At 38.4% G+C, this 20,785-nt stretch overlaps 1 protein-coding gene across 4 annotated transcripts in view; it reads right to left on the bottom strand.

Annotated features, from left to right (window-relative positions):
- The window catches only part of RECQL (RecQ like helicase), a 37,434-nt gene that overhangs the window by 5,140 nt on the left and 11,509 nt on the right, over window positions 1–20,785 (bottom strand). For all 4 annotated transcript variants that reach the window (XM_032645070.1, XM_032645071.1, XM_032645073.1 and 1 more), the window contains 10 exons: window positions 17,582–17,688; window positions 13,731–13,929; window positions 7,439–7,605; window positions 6,427–6,508; window positions 5,230–5,378; window positions 5,020–5,137; window positions 4,114–4,252; window positions 2,305–2,396; window positions 1,005–1,224; window positions 548–677 (listed from right to left, as the gene is read on the bottom strand). In XM_032645070.1, coding sequence (XP_032500961.1) covers window positions 548–677; window positions 1,005–1,224; window positions 2,305–2,396; window positions 4,114–4,252; window positions 5,020–5,137; window positions 5,230–5,378; window positions 6,427–6,508; window positions 7,439–7,605; window positions 13,731–13,929; window positions 17,582–17,688 — 1,403 coding nt within the window. The remainder of the gene's footprint in view (window positions 1–547; window positions 678–1,004; window positions 1,225–2,304; window positions 2,397–4,113; window positions 4,253–5,019; window positions 5,138–5,229; window positions 5,379–6,426; window positions 6,509–7,438; window positions 7,606–13,730; window positions 13,930–17,581; window positions 17,689–20,785) is intronic.

Genomic DNA, 20,785 nt, shown 5'->3' with positions numbered 1-20,785 from the left:
TTCCATTTTCTCAGGAGATTAATAATCTCAATAGTCCTTCTATATCACCTCTTTAATTAAGTGTCCTGTGGTCTTGTTTTTTATCTTCAAATTTCTTCCACTATGCGCCCCATCTTAAATAGAAGGGGCTGTGCTGTCAGGACCGTAAAGAACACCTGACATGTCCTTAGACACACTGGTGCCGGGTGTGCTTTTGCAGGCTTGAGAGCAGTTAGTTTGTGACAGTGCTTTTCAACCTCTGCTGCGCAGGCAGACTTCTCAGCCAATAGTGACCACAAGCAAGGGCAGGGTGCCTCATAACGCCAGACATTAAATGGAGTCTTCACATCCCAAAAGGTTGGAAACCCCTAGTCTATATTCTTCTACTCAATACCTCTACAGAACACAAAAGTAGGTTTTCTCTCTTCTATACCCAGATTCCAGGAAGAAAACTGACTTAATCTCTTCTTATGCTCCACTGGACCCAGGAGAGTACTAATTAAAGAAAAGCATCCCATAGGCTTTAATGTCTTTTTCAAATATATAAAAATTAAAAATTAATAACTACCCTGAAACAGCTCTGCATGGGCTTCTTTACTTGCATTGTAATAACATGTTCCTCATTGTTCAGAAGATTAGCTTTAGGTCCTATTTTCAGATACGAGATGGTAGCATAAGCTGTAAAACTGTAGTCTTCTCTGCAGAAGATAAAGGCCAACAGTCAGGTTTTGACAAATTGCAGACAACAAACTGAAATTTATAAGAAAAAAAATAAGTGCAATAATTTTAAGTAACATTGATATGAAATATAAAACTTTTAGCATAAAAATGCAGTTTATAGAAAGTATTTTAGTTTTGTGCTTTTCTGACATACAGTAATCAAAGTTTGAATTTGTTTACTAGGTAAATTTTGCATAGCGTTTAAAAGTTCTTATGAAACAACCACAAAACCATTTGTTCTGCTGCAGTTATAAAAATGAGAATCAAAGACAACATGAAAGGGCAAGAAATGGGTTTGTATATACTTGAGATACTGCCGTATAAGAAAGTGCGCGATAATTTTCTCCAGGTCTTCACGAGGAAGCGTGGGAGGAGCAACGCCTGCTACTCTCAATTTCGCTGCACCCTTTCCCATCCAAGAGTCGATCAGTTTCAGTGGAGTGAGCTTTTCTTTCAGTTCCTCTGCCTGCTTCAGGATCTTGATTAGATCCCTGCAGTACGCCGTTATGTTCTTTCTTTCAAATGCTGTAATGAAAGAGGCATGGTTACAGGTGAATGGGATTTCAAAATTAGGGTAAGGATAGGCCGTCCTAAGTGGTTAGACTGGTTTAAAAAATATGTCTTCACCCAGTGTGAGCCACCCTAAACACTGATTTGTTTCTATGTTCTGAACTAAGACTACTGCTCAAGTCTCATCACTAGATTAAGCTACAGTCTCTGTAAGACACGGAGATTTAAGTGATGTAAAGAAAATAATCTGGTTATCAGAAGGCCTTTGGGTATGCTCTAGGAACCAAAGAGTGTCAGCCAAACATGATTATGACAAATACTTAGTGATGTTCACAGGCGGGTCAGTCTGTTCTTCATGTTACCTGAGGCGTGCTCATTAAGCAATATCCTGACAACCGGTATGGCTTCCTAGGGACTCTAATTTCATGACAAGAATGTCATGGACAGTTATTCCCAATTACTGATACTAACACTCCGATGTATGTATCAGGCTTTTGTTAATTTGGGCAGTATAAAATAATCTAATAAACACAAATAATTTTCTCTGGCTGCAGAGTTAAAATTGTGACCTTCACTGATCAAGGCATCAGAACTCAACGAGGAACGGGTTAGTCCAGCTTTTCCAATAATACGCATACACACAGGATTTTAAAAAGTGAAAAGACAGCACCAACACACTGCAAAATTAGTGTCTTATGAGTGGTTAGCCATTATCTGGATCAAAAATGATACACTATAGTCTCTATTTTGCACTATATTTCTCTTTCCTATCAGTAACTATAAAGCATCAGAGATTATCACAAGAGGTTAGCGTTCTCTTACTTAAAATAGTATTTCTATTCAGAAGGTTTTTTAACTTTTCCCTTCATTTCTTAAAAGTTTAACATGTCCTCAGTGTAGCAACATAAAATAAATGCATACGCATATGGCTTTTAATTTTGCCTCTGTTTCAAAACTTTGTGTTGTCACTCTTGAATCTGGGAAATTCTATTCACACCTTGCTTATTCTTTTAAATCCATTTTGGGTGTCTAATATTGCCCTCATGTATTCCTACATATAAATATTAGCCTATAAGGATTTTAAAAACAACTCACAAGTCTCTTTACAGCAATTATCACACATTTTGTTGCATGTTTCTGGGCTCCATACTTCATCAAAATGTTGAGCTATCAACACACGGCGACAGCTGCAAACATCAGATACAAATTATCAAATAATTAACAGTTTTAAGAATCCCTATTTTAAAATACAGAGTTATATACTGTATTAATTTCCTATTGCTGCCATAACATTACCACAAACTTGGTGGCTTAAAACAACACAAACTTATTATCTTACATTTTTGTAGGTTAGAAGGCTGACATGGGTCTCACTGGATTAAAATCAAGGTGTCAGCAGGGTTGGATTTCTCCTGGAGGCTCTTGGGGAGAATCTGTTTCCTTGCCCTTTCCAGACTCTAAAGACTGCCTACATTCCTGGGCTCACGGCCCCCTTTCCTCTATCTTCAAAGCCAACAACAGTGGGTTAAGTCTTCACATCACTCTGACATCTTATGCCTCCTTCCACATTTAAGAACCCTTGTGATTATCGTGGGTCCACCTAAATAATTCAGGATTATCTCCCTATTTTAAGATCAGCTGACTGCAACCTTAATTCCCTTTTGCCATGTAAAGTAGCACACTCACAGATTCCAGGGATTCAGATGTGGATATCTTTGGGTGACCATTATTCTGCCCACCACGTATAATAATATTTTCCATATGTTGTTAATAGACATTGCTTTTAAAAAATTGTCTGAGATTCAGTACTTCACAACTACAGGCATACCTTGTTTTACTGCAGTTTGCTTTACTGTGCGCTGCAGATACTGTGTTTTTTACAAACTGAAGGTTTGTGGCAACCCTGCATTGAGCAAGTCCATTGGCACCATTTTTCTAACAGCATTTGCTCACTTCATGTCTCTGTGTCACAATTTCATAATACTCACAATGTTTCAAACTTTTCCAATATTATTCTATTGTTATGGTGAGCTGTGATCAGTAGTCTGAATTACTACTTCAATTTGCTGAAGGCACAGATGATGGTTGGCATATATTATTAGTAATAGTTTTTAATTATTTAAGTATAGTGAAAAGATAAACAGAATTGATAAACTTTTAGCCAGACTCATCAAGAAAAAAAGAGAGGGCCCAAATCAGTAAGATCAGAAATGAAAAAGAAGTTACAACCAATACTACAGAAATACAAAAGATCAAAGAGACTACTATGAACAACTATTTGCCAATGAACAACCTAGATGAAATGGACAAATTCCTAGAAATGTACAATCTCCCAAGACTGAAGGAGGAAGAAATAAAAAATATGAACAGACCCATTACCAGTAATGAAATTGAATCAGTAATTTTAAAACTCCCAAGAAACAAAGGACCAGGACTAGATGGCTTCACAGGTGAATTCTACCAAACATTTAGAAAAAAGTTAACAGCTATCCTTCCCAAACAGAGAATGACTTTTTTCTTTTTTTTACACTTGATACTATTTATTTTTTTACTTTTATACAACTTTTAAAGGTTACTTTCCATTTACAGTTATTACAAAATATTAGCTATATTCCCCATGTTGCAGTACCTCCCACACCCCCACCCCTATACTGCTCCTCCCCGACTCTCCCCACTGGTAACCACTACTTTGTTCTCTATATCTGAGAATATATTTTCTTAGATTCAGGCATCCTGCAGGTTCATGTACTGGTTCCCACCCTTCAGACATCTGCTTTTACTGGTTTGCACTTGATGTTTCACTAATGTATTTACTCATTTGAGTAAGGACTCAAAGTAATGTCATGTGCTTTCATACTGTGCTTGTCTTTAATTGACAAAAGTGACAAAAAGGTGTGTGCTTACTTGCTTATGTTTTGGCAGTATGACACCATCTCATAGAGCTTCTGTTGTCCCACATTCTCCATCACCACCATTGAACTTATCCTGAATATATCTCCAAAGCCATAATACAAAATACAGTCTGCTTTCATGTCATCTCGACCTGCAGTGGGAAGAATCTTGAGATTGCATAATGACTTTAAAAAGTCAAACATGCAAAAATAATACATAAAATTTGCTGGCAATATTTCGTAGTCTAAATATATATCTAGAAATTTCAGACAGAGCTGTGAAAGTTAATTTGTAACAGCTGCCCTCAAATTTTTTTAAAAATGACTAAAGAGATCTATCAGTAATCAGCCTTACTAGCTTAAAAATGTGTCCATAAGTAATCCAGTTATTTAAATTATAGACTTGAAACCACTAATTAAAAACTCAGGAGGCAAAGATGGACATCAAATTATTTTAGCAAATATGAGAAGAAATAATTCATGACACTCCAACATAAATAAAATTTCTCCATAGGCAAATATAAAACTACAAAAAGGATTTCATTGTCTGTTATAAAAATACTAGCCAATAAAGATGATGAAAAATACAGTATTATTAAACATCATTTATAGTGTTTTTAAAGCTCTTTAAAAATTATTTCTAGGGGACTTCCCTGGTGGTCCAGTGGTTTAAGAATCCGCCTTCCAATGCAGGGGATGCGGGTTCAATCCCTGGTCAGGTAACTAAGATCCCATATGCTGTGGGGCAACTAAGCCCACGAGCTGCAATTACTGAGCCTGCGCACTCTGGAGCCCACGTGCCACAACTAGAGAGAAGCCTGCGCACCATGAAAGAGCCCACACACTGCAACTAAGACCTGATGCAGCCAAATAAATAAGCGTTAAAAAAAAGTTATTTCTGGATGTGAGTTACACGTACCTGCACGTCCACTCTCTTGGTAATAATTTTCCATGGATTTACTCATTGAATGATGAATAACAAACCTCACATCTGGTTTATCAATTCCCATACCAAATGCAACTGTTGCCACTACCACCTAAAATGTGTTAACATTTTACATATTAATTAAGTCAAGTTAAAATACATTCAAAGGTGAATTAGGCTTCTATTGAAGATCTGTTACTTAACCTGAATTTCATTAGCTGACCATCTTCTATGAACCTTGGTCTTATCTTCTGGTTCCATATTGGCATGGTATGCCCCTGCAGGAATCCCCAATTTCTGTAAACTAACTGTAACTTGCTCAGAGTCTTTCTGAGAAAAGCAATATATTATTCCTGTAGTAAAAGAAATGGTTAGATATATATAGTACATTCCTAGAAAATTTTTAACTCACACACTGAAGAGGCTGATAATTACAATGCACGGGGGAAAATAGGAATTATGAAAAATTCCAAGGCCCTGAACACATACTGATTTTTCAGTGTAATTCAAGGTCTGACCACCAACTTGCTCCAGAGCAGTAACAAGCCTGGAGCCACCAGTTTGGGTTCCCATTATCTCAGTTCTCTCTCCAACTTTATCTCCCACTACATAGTCTTTCTCAAACTGATGCCCCACAGCTCCACAAGATGTTAAGCATGCTATGAGAAAAGAGTTTCATGTGCGAATAAGTTTGGGAAGGTTAACAAAGTTAGACAAACACGTGTGTCTCTTTGCAGGGCTGGTCAGAATTTCTAAGGTGCTGATACACCCTGGGACTCTGCAGGAGGAATAAACGGCTGCAGCCTTCCTCAAACTTATTTGACCCTGCAACTCCTTTTACCCATGCCCCTATTAATATCTCCTGAAAATCCACAGAATAGTTTTGAAGTGCTACTTTTACACCAACTGTTGCTTTAGTAACACTTGTCTCTACATTAATCCTGGAACACGTTATACACACTCTCAACTCCATCTATACTTAGCTCATTCAGTATGTACTGTTTATTTCTTTAATGTGTCCTTTACTATAAGGAACTATAGTTTACATCCCTTTAGAAAATCACTGCTTAACCTTCAATCTTATACACAGTGGATACTTAATAAATATGTGCTGTTGATAATTAACATTATGTCATTAGGTCCACTCTTTAACGCAATTAAGTGTAAATAAGCAAAAATAAATCAGTTTTATGACTCTTATAATCTGTGTAATTAGCAAATGCCACACCTGATTTCTAAGATCACCAAGCAAATTAATTTTATCATGATATTTTCAAGTTCTTCTGCCATGCATTAATATTTCTGGTGCCAATCTTTTTCTCGGTGTATTAGTGTAAATAACATGTGCTACTTCTGGAAAGTTCTCTCTCAGTCTTCAAACTCGGTTTGTGTCTATATTACCTGATTGCCCCTTGTATCTTCCATTAATGAGCTTTACAATATCCTCAATAAAATCCTCAGTGTTTGAGGGCTTCTGCCGAACCTAAAAAAAAGTTAACTTATTAAAAAGTAAATTAATGAGTACCATTCATGCGGTCGTTTACTTAACAACTTTCAAGGCGCCACTCTTTCTTGGGCATGGTGTTTTTTTCTATTACTCTTTCACTCGCCCATCTGACCCTATCACCTCCCAGACTCTTCTTGATCCTTATTTTTGAATTTACCAGAGACGAGGAGGCACAGAAGCAGTGAATAACTTGTAAAGACAGAGACTTTTAAAATTTTCTGATGCTACTTTTGTAAAAACATAAACTATGGCAGAAACAACTAGTCAGTAAGAGCTCAAAAAATATTAAGTCTATCCTTAAAAGGACTGGAAAGTAAAAACAGCTGTGAGGTTATTTACCTTTCAAGGTTGTATATCAGATAAAATCTAAATAGGGAGTATTAGCAAATCTTTAATGGTATATTAATTTTTGCATTATTTCATAATTAATTTCTATAGAGATGTCATTAGGGTCCTTAGTATCAATACATGCTTTCTCTCCATCCTTGCATAAGAAAGCGTGTACGCAAATTTAATGAGGCAGTGTTTTCTACTTAACAGAGCAAAGAATTAAATAGCACAGGAGATATACGAAGAAAGCATTCTTTAATAAGTCTGCTTATACTCACTTGATTTTTTTTAAACTTTTAAACATAATTAACTGTGACGTAAATAGACATAATGAAAACGTAACCTTTCTTCTGAAATCCTTCACAAAATAAATTGACATAGGGCTTCCCTGGTGGCGCAGTGGTTGAGAGTCCGCCTGCCGATGCAGGGGATGTGGGATCGTGCCCCGGTCCGGGAAGATCCCACATGCCGCGGAGCGGCTGGGCCCGTGAGCCATGGCCGCTGGGCCTGCGCGTCCGGAGCATACCACAAAATAAATAAATAAATAAATAATAAATTGACATAAAAGTTACATACCTCATAATAGAGATTTGGCCGATTAAAAGAAGCTGTAAAAGTAAAACACTTTTCAACACACAGTATTTTCTGAGCATCCTTCAAAACATGGCTGGTCGCAGTTGCAGTCAGCCCAATTAGCGATGCATTGGGGAACTGCCGCTTCAAAATACCAAGGGCCTTATAATCTGGAAAAAAAAAACAAGAAACAAAGTAGCCCTCTTGCTATCCTTTAAGGAGTAAATTACATCTTCTAACATGCTGCAGATCATCAAGATGACTGCAATTTTACTTCCATAGCCATCTGTATCTAAGCTGCGGTTGCTGCCTAGCCTTGGGGATAGACAGGCTTTACTCTACTTTTAACTGGTTCTTCAGAAACACTTCTTGGCCATAGGTGTCTTCAATAGGGAATACCACAACATTTCCAATCAGCTGAGCACTGGTCTATACCTGCTAAACAGTGGATTAGAGAGGCAGAGTGGGAGGAGCCATAGTGTTTGAATCTATGGCAACTGACGAGAGATAAAAAGGCCATCAGTCGAAACCCTTCTACCACAGGTATCATCCAAGAGTGGCAAACTCAGAACAGAAAACGCTTGGTGAGGGCGTTGGTTTTTATATAACCCACTTCAGGAAAGCCGTTCTGGGCTCATATTAGACACATCTAAGTCACTAGAGAAGTTGTCTATGAGCACACCCTGAAGTACTTACTATTTGGAGAAAAGTAAAAAAGAAATGTGGGAGAGATGGCTCAATGCTAAGGTAGAGGACTCGTATGAAAACGGCACAGAAAGTAACTGCTTGGGAAGTTGTGAAAGCTTCAAGGGAGATAACATCTGAGTTGGGTCTGGAAGAATCCAGCAGTTCGGGAAGAAGGGAAGAAGAAAACACCAGGCAGAGGAAGCAGCACGCACACGTGCGGCAAACACACTGGCATGAAATCACTCGGTAGGTTCAGGTATCAGCAAGCAGTTCAGAGGGGCTATATCACAGGGTGCTGTGCTAGATGGACCTACTGTCAACCCCAGTTGGCTGGGAACTCTATTCTATTGCCTGGATGGTTCCAAGTTAAAGCTGGACCAGAAGAGGAACCTGTGTAAGGCCTAGGAGGCAGGAGAGAAGCAGCTGCTACACTCTGAAGGGCCTTCCCGGCAGATAGGATGGTGGACAAATGCCAGCCTGTCCCAGTTCTTCCCCATTCCTCCTTCAGCTCTTCTTCCCAGCTGTAGGCTTCACTGATCAACACCGGCCCTCTAGATGCCTGGCAGCAGACCCACGGAGGTGACGGCTACTCAGAGGAAACTAACCAGAGACCTCGCCTGAGCTCCCCCTGTGCGGCCCCTCTGGCAATGGCCATGCCAGCTGCAGATTTCCCTACAAGCTCCGTTTGGTCCTCCCACACCAGTGCTCCAGGACTAGTCAGTGACTTTTCTCTGACCCTCCAACTCCCCCTCCAGACCTTCCCTTCCCCAGCTCCTCCCACAACTGTGCAAAGTCTGCTTCCTAAAATAAATCCCTTATCCCTTAACATTCATAAGAGCTCGGCTTCCCTACCCAAACCCTGACTGATACTGTTACTCCAAAGAGTATAAAAAGGCAGGTTCAAGTAAGACTATGAATTGAACAGTTGGTTGATTCTAAGGAGCTAGAACTTTGCCCTATAGGAAATGAGGAGTCGTGTGATTTTTCAAGCAGATAAAGGACACAGTCTATGTTTCAGGAATCGTCTTTTGGTGGAAGTGTGAAGGATGGGCTGGAGTAAAGCAAAAGGCTGACGAAAGGGAGATGAGTTAAAAGGTGGCAATGACAGACTAGAAAACTAAAAACAGTGAATATGAAATAAGGCATGACACTGAGGATAAATCAGAAAGAAAAGACTGAAATACATGAACTGGAACCCCATAGGTCCTAGTGACTATTGGGATATGGTGCGGGGGGTGGGGGAAGAGCCCAAGATTCATCCATTCATCACCTGGCATATGCTGAACACTTTTAACTATGTGCCAAGCACCTAGAGACCTAGGCACCAGAGATAAAGTGAGAACAAGGCAAAGATGCTATGCAAACGGAACTACAATTCAAGCAAAGAAATCAGACAATGCAAGGAGTAAACCAATAAGTATCTGATTATCAGGACATGGTAAGCGGTCATCATGATAACCTTATTGTAGCTGGAGTGTAACATGTGAGGGGAAACTGGGCAGAGACAAACGGGGGACAGATCACATGTGGTCTTAGGGACCCCAGTTAAGAATGTAGACTTTATTCTAAGTACAAAGAGAATCTGCTGGGTAGTTTAGGGAGGGAAGTAACAGGATTTGATTTGGTTGCTGGGTGAAGGATGAACTGTAAAAGGGTGAGACTGGAACAGAGACAAGCTAGGGAGCTAGTGTAGTAGACTGGTGGAAAGGAGCCCAGCTGGACTTAAGAAATAGCAGTACAGACAAAGAGAAGTGGACAAGCTTGAGATTCAACTTCGAGATGGAGGCGACAGGACTTGGTGGTGGACCGGATCTGCAGAGGTAGGATAAGTCAGGGACAATGTGCCACCATGAAGTTACTTGTTCTCAGCTCCAACTCCACCCTTCTAGACTCTGCTTTGTGGCGCTGGAGTGGGGAATCTCTGCTTTGCCAGCTGGCCCTGGAAGCACAAAGTGCAAGGCTGGGGGAGGAAGAAGAGTGCTGCTCCTTCCAGTTTGCCTCCTGTGTGTTTGCTGGTGTTCTCGGGAATGTCGCCCAGCAAGGTTTATCCACCACTTAGCAGCAGCTGAATACAGTTGGCAGTTTTCTGAGCTTTGGAGAACTGACTTCATCACAGGTCCACCCTATCTCTGCCTCCACAGACACCAGCACCACGGAGCTGGGCCTCCCACAGGTCTGAGCGTCAGCTCCACAGGCCCCTCCTCTAGGTTTCTAAATCACGTCAATCCCAACCTTTTCTTCCTGTTCCCCCAGCCCTAGGGATGCTAGTTGCTTCTTCTAGCTTTTACCTCCATGATACGTTAGAGTTTTCTTTTTCTTTTTTCAGTTAGCTGCTTATAATCACTTTTTACTTAGTTAACAATTCTTTACATAATGTAATGTAAATTCTCTGTGTTCAAATAACTGGTATGGCTTTTGTCTTCTGACTAGACCCTGACTAAACAGATCTGCTAAAACTTCGGCTTAAGTAAATGTGTGAGTATTAAGTGATTTTCTAAGATAGGGAAGACTGAAGGGGAAATTGCTTGGGCGAATGGGGAGGAAGAGGGAAAGACATGGAGAAGGGAAGCAGATCAAAAGTTTTTGATCAAGAAAAAAAAAAAGTTTTTGACTGCACACAGCAACAGGGCAAATAGTGATTCCCAGTTACAAGACAGAAGGAAAAAGAACAGGCCTTTTGGGAGGCATTTAGTTGTAGTCACACTAGTTGAGATACACATGAAGAAAGAGAAATTTTACAATGTCTTGAGACAAGTGAAAGTGGAAATACAACATACCAAAACTTACAAGAAGCAAGAGCAGTTGTAAGAGGGAAGTTCACAGCAAAACACATCTCCATTAAGAAACAAGAAAGATCTCAAACAACCGAGCTTTACACCTCAAGGAACTAAAATAGGAAGAACAAACTAGGCCCAAATTTAGCAGAAGGAAGAAAATAACGAAGATCAGAATGGAAATAAAAGAAATAGAGACTAAAAAGACAATAGAAAAGATCAATGAAACTAAGCGCTGGTTTTTTGAAAAGATAAACAAAATAGACCAACTTGTTAGCCATACTCAACAAGAAAAAAGAGAGAAGACTCATATAAATAAAATCAGAAATGAAAAAGGAGACATAACAACTGATACTATGAAAATACAATTATAAGACACTATTGTAAACAATTATATACCAACACATTCGACAACTCAGAAGAAACAGATAAATTCCTACTAAAACCTATCAAAACTAAATCATTAAGAAATAGAAAATCTGAACAGAAAAAACACTAGTAAGGAGATTGAATCAGTAATCAAAAACCTCCCAACAAACAAAAGTCCAGGAACAGATGGCTACACTGGTGAATTCTACCAAAAATTTAAAGAAGAATTAACACTAGTCTTTCTCAAACTCTTATAAAACATAGAAGAGAAGGGAACACTTCCAAACTCATTCTACGAGGCTAGCATTATCCTGATACCAAAACCAGGAAAGAACACTACAAGAAAAGTTATGGGCCAATATCCATGACAAACATAGATACAAAAATCCTCAACAAAATATTAACAAACTAAATTCAGCAATACATTAAAAGGATCATACACCATGATGAAGTGAGATTTATTCCAGGATTGCAAGGATGGTTCAATATCTGCAAATCAATCAATGTGATATATATCACAGTAACAAAATGAAAACTAAAAGTCACATGATCATCTCAGTAGATGCAGAAAAAGCAAAATTCAACATGCATTCATGATAAAAACTCTCAACAAAGTAGGTTTAGAGGGGACAAATCTCACCATAATAAAGGCCATATGTGACAAGCCCACGGTTAACATCATACTCAATGGTGAAAAGCTGAAAACTATTCCTCTAAGATCAGGAACAAGACAAGGATGCCTCCTCTCACCACTTTTATTCAACATAGATTGGAAGTCCTAGTCAATAATTAGGTAAGAAAACAAAACAGAAGGCATCCAAATCAGAATGAAAGAAGTAAAACTCACTATTTGCAGATGACATAACATTATACATAGAAAACCCTAAAGACTCCACCAAGAACCTGTAGAACTTATAAACAAATTCAGCGAAGTTGCAGGATACAAAATCAAAATACAAAAATCAGTTGTGTTTCTATACACTAATAACAACTATCAGAAAGAGAAATTAAACTAGATCAAAAAAGGATAAAATCCCCAAGAATAAATTTAACCAAGAAGGTGAAATACCTATACACTGAAAACTAAAAGACACTGATGAATGAAACTGAAGAAGACACAAACAAATGGAAAGATATTCTGTGCTCATGAACTGGAAAAATTAATATTGTTAAAATGTCCAAATGACCCAGTGCAATCTACAGATTCAGTGCAATTCCTATCAAAAGTCCAATGGTATTTTTCACAGAAATAGGAAAAACCACCCTAAAAATAGGAAAAGACCCCAAATAGCCAAAGCAATCCTGAGAAAGAACAAAGCTGGAGGTATTATGCTATAGATTTCAAACTATATTACAAAGCTACAGTAATAAAAATATAAGAACATACAAATAAAAGCTATAGCTAAAGTAATGGGACAGAATAGAGAGCCCAGAAATAAACCCACGCATATACAGTCAATAAAGTTACTACAAAGGAGCCAAGAACATATAATGGGGAAATGATAGTTTCTTCAATAAATGGTGTTGGGAACACTGGACAGCCACATGCAAAAGAATAAAACTGGACCCTTATCTTACACCACATATAAAAGTCAACTCAAGATGAATTAAAGACTCGAACGTAATATCTGGAACCATAAAACTCCTAGATGAAAACATATGAGATAAGCTCCTTGACATCAGTCTTGGCAATGATTTTTTGAATCTGAGGCCAAAAGCAATAGCAACAAAAGCAAAAAAAACTCACACACCAAAAAACAAGTGGGGTTGCCTCAAATTAAAAAGCTTCTGTATAGCAAAGGAAACCATTAACATAGTGAAAGGCAACCTATGGAATGGGAGAAAATATTTGCAAATCATATACCTGATAAGAGGTTAGTTAATATACAAAATATATAAAGAGCTCATATAACTCAATAGCAAAAAAACCCAAACAATTTAATTAATTTTCAGATTTTTTTGCACAGAACATATCTGAGTAATCTGATTCAGGCTATGACTGTAGGATTCTGTTGGAGAAGCAAAGAATAAGGTTACTAAAATATACCATAGAACTATAACTCTGACGAGTTAGCTGGGTGTAGATCCTGAAGTGGGTGCTAAAGACACCCAGAATGACGACTAAAAGAGACAAATTTGAAGCAGATGCAAATTCCTCAACAGATGTGAAGGAGAATCTGGAGGTCAGTAAACCTTTATGGCTAAAGATGGCAAGGTATAATATTTGCTAATAAGCACACATTTCAAAAGATAAAGGCAATTAGACTAATAAACACTACCATGGGGGTGAGGGGTAAAGAGATCAAAGATTCTGCCTCTTGACTCCCTTTATATTAAGGCAAGAAAAAATGAGTAATAACTACCTAAGAAGATAATTTTAATGGAAGCAGGGATTTCCATCATGTAAAGCTGAGTAAGAAAAGAGTCCCTAGCATCAAGGGGTTTTCTAGATACAACATACATACCAGGTCTGAAATCATGTCCCCATTGACTACAGCAATGAACTTCGTCTACAGCAATTCGGGTAAATCTCCTTGCTTCATAGGCTTTTTCTAGTCTTGACATAAACATTTTGCTTTTTGCAATTTTCTCTGGAGTCACATAAATTAGCTTTAGCTTGGAGTTTTTATTTACCATTTCAGCATGAACCCATTTCACATGCTCCTATTGAAAGGAAACACAGACACAATGATAGTAGAGCTAAGCTAGCAGACTGCAATACTCAGTGGTAAATGAAGACATTCATTACTCAGAAGCAACAGCCTTGGGGCTCTTTTAGCAACAGATGTTTACTTCATTAAAATCAAAGTAATGTCCCAGTACTAAACTTCATGGCAGCTGTGCAAACAGCATTTCAGTTACTTACTTACATCCAGACTGCTGATAAAAGAATAATCTCATTTGACAAAAAAGAGAACAAAAAAATGAATGTGAAGACACTCCAATAAGCATTTACTCCATAAAGGCATAATGCTAAATTTTTCACAATAAATGCCAAAATGTAAGCTCAATGCAATAGGTATGGTGATAAAGGTGGGTTTTATTAATTTTTAACATTATATTCGAAATCATTTCATGCATGTGTGAACTAGCTATTTTAGTGATGTTATCAAATCTACTCATAATCTAGGTTTTATGAAGTATCTTATTCATTAAATTTTTATAATATGAAATACATATATTTATATATTATATATATCAGGGGTCCCCAACCCCCGGGCCACAGGACACTGCCTGTCCGTGGCCTGTTAGGAACCGGGCTGCACAGCAGACGAGCGGCGAGTGAGCAAGCTTCATCTGTATTTACAGCCGCTCCCCGTCGCTCACGTCACTGCCTGAGCTCACCTCCTGTCAGCACTGCGGTGAACTGTGTAATTAGTTCAGTATATATTACAGTGTAATAATAACAGAAATAAAGTGCGCAGTAAATGTAATGCACTTGAGTCATCCTGAAACCACCCCCTCCCCCAACCCCCGTCCGTGGAAAAACTGTCTTCCAAAAAACTGGCCCCTGGCGCCAAAAAGGTCAGGGACCGCTGACATCTGTAATAAGAATAAATCTTAAGGGGCTTCCCTGGTGGCGCAGTGGTTGAGAGTCCGCCTGCTGATGCAGGGGACACGGGTTCGTGCCCCGGTCCGGGAAGATCCCACATGCCGCAGAGTGGCTGGGCCTGTGAGCCGTGGCCGCTGAGCCTGCGCGTCCGGAGCCTGTGCTCCGGAATGGGAGAGGCCACAACAGTGAGAGGCCCGCATACCGCAAAAAAAAAAAAAAAAAAAAAAAAAAAGAATAAATCTTAAGAACTAACAGCTATTAGGTTCTTAATGTTGCTGTTATTTTCTATAATATTTAGAACACTGGATGTTGTATTTTCTCCCTCTAACCTAATTAGGACCAAAAGAAGTGGTGAATGCGATAGAACGTCAAAATACTTTCAATCATCCCAGAAAAGCAGTTTGTTAACTCGAGATATTCCTAGTTTTGTTAAGAAATGGCCAAAGTGTATTAAATACTTCAGCTGGTCCTAAATGTCCCAGAAATATTCGAGGAGCAAACATAAGGCTATTTCCTCAGCAACTCTTCAAGCAGTAGTGACATGGCCTGAACTCGTAATTAGCACACCTTTCTAACTACAGTGGACCCTGAAACAACTCAAATTTGAATTGCATGGGTCCATTTATATGCAGATTTTTTTCAATAGTAAATACTACAGTACTGCGATCTGCAGTTGGTTGAATCCCTGAAATGAGGAGAGCTGACTACAAGTCACCCGCAGATTTCTGACTGTGTGTACAGTTAGGGGCCCCCAACCCTCACGTTGTTTAAAGGTCAACTGTACTTTCCATTATTATTACTCTCTTTTTCAGTTTTAAAGAAGTGCAATATGAGAAGGCAGTGTTTTCCACAGATTCATTTTGGTGAACGAGAAAGCAGTTATAATGACACAAGAGTTTAAATAAAACAAAATTATATGGGAAAGACTAGGAGAACCAGGGCTTCCTGAAGACATAGCTGACTTTAGGGCTGGGAGAAAACATACAAAATGAGCACAGAGTATCTTATAAAAGGAAGCAAAGACTCAAAAGCTATGAGCTAGATGTAGGAGCCACCTTAGGTAAGACTCTCACTACTCAAAGATGGGGCTATTTCACCATAAAAAAAGAATAATAACTATGGATCAAACATGTTAAAAATCCGTAAATTTACAATGATACTTGGGAAAAAAAAAAAAGAACTTATTGACCACCTTTGGAGAATGCTGAAAAACCAACTCTTTCTGAAAATTGGTAAAGAAAGGGAAAGAACTTTCAATCTGCAAAGAGTTAATAAGGAAAAAGTTCTTTTTTACAGAAGAAGTCTAGCTAATATAAGAAAAAGTGAGAATTAAAAATCACCATCTTGTAACCCCCTAATTAAATAATGCTCTAGGATAGGCAATAATCATCGGTGGCTGCTACAAACCATTAGATGAAAAGGTGATAGAGAACTTGATAATTACAGAGCAGGCAGACATAAGCTGAACCCACTGATCAAGCTAATGTCACAAAAATATAACTGGGTTTTACATACCTCCTGAGTGATACCAGGGGAAAGTATACTCTTGCCAAAAAAAAAGAAAAGAAAAGAAAGCCCAAATACAGTCAAGCTTTTAGATCTAACTAAAAGGAAAAAGTGAAACAACATCACAAGAATACAGTCAGGAAGAGATAAAATATAGGAAAGTATAGGACAAAAAAACAAACAAAAAAACCAACCTAAACAATAATTTGCATGGGAAACAAACAAGAAATAAGGGAAACCTATGGATATATCAACCAATACAACATAATGCATGAACCTTATCTGGACCATGATTTAAAAAAATAACAACAACATTTGATGAGACAGAAATCTGAATCTTTTTATTTGATGGTTTTAAAGAACTAACACTAAATTTTTTAGATGTGATAATGGCATTGTAGTTACCTTTTTAAAATGTTAGAGATACACACTGAAGAAGAAGCTACAATTGAAATGATATGATGTCTGGGACTTATCTCAAATAAATAAACCAAGGGTGGGCAGGAAGGGAAACTGGGGATATATAGACGAAAAAAATTGGTCATATGCTGATAACTGTTAAAGGTACTTAACGATACATGGCAGTTTTTATACTATTCTCTCTACTTTTGTATATTTTTAAAATTTTCAATAATATGCTTTTTAAAAAACAAACACCTTGGAAATGCTTTATTCTACAGATAAAGGTAAGAGAGTCCCTTCCCAAACAGAAGAAAGTCCACAGGGGTTGGGTACCTTGTTACTAATTCATTTTTTGTACTTAATTATATTGCATAATAAGAAATTCTTGCTCACTGTTTTAGAATGGACACTATAAAACAGTCAGCAAATATTTCCTGTAAAGTGCCAGATAGAAAGTATTAGGTGTTGTGGTCCATATCGCAGCTACTCAACTCTGCCGCTACAGTGGGAAAACAGTCACAGACTACACATAAAAGAACCAGCGTAATTCTGTTCCAACAGAACAGTATTTATGGCCACTGAAATCTGAATTTCATGTAACTTTCACACTTCACAACATAGTATTCTTCTTTTGATTTTTTTTAACCAATTAAAAATATAAAAACTAATATTAATTCACGGACCACACACAATAGGCAGTGGGCTAGAACTGACCTACGAGCAGTAATTTTCGACTCCAATGTAAACAGTTATCAGTTTTTAAATTTTATAAGCAACTCAATTGAATCTAAGGTTCCTATTTCAATGAAGAGTGTAAATTAAAAATAAAATACAATAAAAGCCACACACACATACCTTAGAACTAGAAGCATTTAACATGGTAGCTGAAATTCCTAATTGTTTCAAAACCATTAACTGGTCTTCCATAAGGGAGATCAATGGGCAAATCACGAGTGTAAAACCTAAAAGAGAAAGAAATCTACTTTAAATTTTATATCACCACCAGAATGAGTTTACCTTCTTTACTGTAACGTGCGGCCCTGCCCATCAATTCGGACTGATTTTCGATGCAGCCTTAGCAATATACCACCTATTTCTTACCCTCATTAATAAAGGAGGTAGATACGAATAAACAATAAGCCAAATAAGCAGATATAAGATAAACAGACATCTCTCACCCTATCAGTCTTATAGAAATATAGATAGATGTTATCATTTGGAATTTACTATCATTTTTAACATTCAGTATTGGTAATCTCAGTAAAATGATATAAATCAAGTCAAATACTATCCAGTTAGCTTTCCAAAGAAAACATAGCAACTTGTATCATCTAGAATGATAGTTACATAAGTATCCATTCACTTACTGCACCAGATTAATTTAGTCGGATCAGAAATCAGGGAACGGTTTTATTGACTGACTCAAGTTCTCGTAATATATCCCCTTTCTCTGAGAACTGAAATTGTTTGCAGCAGCTACAAAAGCTATTCTACATTGTTAAAATCCTAAGTTCTTATGTTTCTGTAGTTTGTTCCTTAAAAGAGCCTAGGGCAGAAAGCAGACCAGTTTAAAAAATATACTCAAGATTATGACCTTATCAAGGATTTTACCCTCTCAATTAGTCCTCTCTCCTGTATTTTCACTTTCTCCCTCATTACTGGCACCTTCTCATTAGTATTTTATTTTATCTTATCATCTTATCTTATTTTATCTTACTTTATTTTATTTTCTGGCCACCCTATATGGCATGTAGGATCTTAGTTCCCCGACCACAGATCAAACCCGTGCCCCCTGCAGTGGAAGTGCGGAGTCTTAATCACTGGACCACCAGGGAAGTCCCTCATTACGTTTAAACACGGTCAAGTCTCTCAAATTTGCAGAAACCCTGAACACCTAATTCAGGGCCCCCTGTCTTTTTCCCTGCATAGCAATTCTTTCCCAGGAGTATCCCTTTCACTGGTTCCACTTCCTCACTCCTACTCACTCCCAAACAATTGCTCTTTGGTTTCCACCCAACCATTTTACTGAAGCTGCTCTAGCCAAGGTCATATTTGAGCCCCTTGTCACTAAGTCCACTGGAACTTCCATGTCCTTATTTTATTTGACCTTTTGCCAACAGTCATCACTATTAACTACTCCCTGCTTGAAATACTCCCTTCTCCAGGCTTCTGATAACCCCATACTCTCCTGACTATCCTCCTACACTTTGCTACTCTGTCTTAGCCTTCTCTGTAAGGCCCTCTGTCTCTGTTTATCCCTAAACTCTTGGTGTTCTGGTTTCTGTTCTGGGCGCCCTTCTCTTCTCACGCTGTTCTGGATGATATAATTCACTTCAATAGCCATCTGCATACTAACAGCCTCCAACCCAGCAACCTCAGATCTCTCGGACCCAAGCTTTCCACTCAAACATCCTCCTACTCAGAGGACAAAACTACCTGGATATCTTGCAGGCGTCATAAATTCAACAGGCCCCACATTAAATTCATCACCTTCCCTCTCCATTCCCAAATAAGTTCTTTCTCCAATGTACCCTGTTTCAGTGAACAACTTCACCATCTGTCCCAGCCTCAAATCTGGGCAGCTAGACTATCTCTTCTCCTAGTCCTGTATCCAATGAATACCAAGTCCTACTGAACCTACCTCCTAAATATTTCTGGAATTCCTCCATCTGCTGGAATTATCCTTCTAAACCACAAATCTGACAAGTCTCTTACCTGTTTAAGACCCTTCAATAGCTTTCCACTCATCTAAGGAAAAGTTTTTAAAATATCTTTAAAGACTCTTTCCACATGTCTTGGCCTTCACTGCCTGCCACACTAAAATGATTCCAGGTTATTGAATACCCCACACCACGCATGTTCTGTCACTTTTAGGCGTGCACACACACACACACACAAAAACACACTACAGAATATTACTCGGCCATAAAAAAGAATGAAATAATGCCATTTGCAGCAACATGGATGGACTTAGAGATTATCATACTAAGCGAAGTTAGCCAGACAGAGAAAGACAAATATCATATATCACTTATATGTGGAATCTTAAAAAAAAAAAAAAAGATACAAATGAACTTATTTACAAAAGAGAAACAGACCCACAGACACAGAAAACAAACTTATAGTTACCAAAGGGGAAAGGGTAAGGGAGGGATAAATTAGGAGTTTGGGATTAACATATACACACTACTATATATAAAACAGATAAGCAACAGGGACCTGCTGTAGAGCACAGGAAACTCTACTGAATATTTTGTAGTAACCTATAAGGGAAAGGAATCTGAAAAAATATATATACATATATATGTATAATTGAATCACTTTGCTGTACACCTGAAACACAACACTGTAAATCAACTATACTTCAATTAAAAAACAATTAAAATTTTAAAAAAAGCAAGCCACTTCCTCAGGCCTTCCCTAACAGCCCCTAGACCAGATCTTTGCACTGACTTAATTCCCTATTAAAACCTTTATCACAAAACCCTTAATGCAATTGCCTGCAATTAAGCTGTATTCTCTAGATCAGGGGTCAACAAACTAAGGGCCGGTTGCTTGTTTTTGTAAATAAGGTTTTCCTGGAACACAGCCACAGCCATCCCTTTACCTATCGTCTGTGGCTGCTTTCCTGCTACACTGGCAGCTGAGCAGTCGGCACAGACCTCACGGACCACAGAGCCTCTCCCATTTACTGACTGGCTCTTCAAGGAAAAGTCTGCTGACCCTGCTCTATACCCCTGGTAGTCCCCAGACAGCAGCATCAGTGTCATCTGAGAGCCTGTCAGAAATGCAAGCTCTCGGGTCTCACACTAAACTAGAATCTGCATGTTGATCAGATTACCAGCTGATTTTTATGCACGTTAAAGTTTGAGGAAGCACTGCTGGCCGCTGAGCTCTGTGAAAACGAGGACCATGTACATCTGCTGACTCCAGTATCTCCAGGGCCTAACACCACAGCAGACACTCCACAAAGACCTGGGGCTCGACTCCAGGCCTACTGATTCCTTTTCTAGGGCTTTTTCTCCTACAACATGTTCTTTAATGATGTTTCAGGAACCA

This window comes from Phocoena sinus, chromosome 10, assembly GCF_008692025.1.
Source record: "Phocoena sinus isolate mPhoSin1 chromosome 10, mPhoSin1.pri, whole genome shotgun sequence".
Classification (NCBI taxonomy): domain Eukaryota; kingdom Metazoa; phylum Chordata; class Mammalia; order Artiodactyla; family Phocoenidae; genus Phocoena; species Phocoena sinus.
This window is presented reverse-complemented; position numbering and strand designations above follow the sequence as displayed.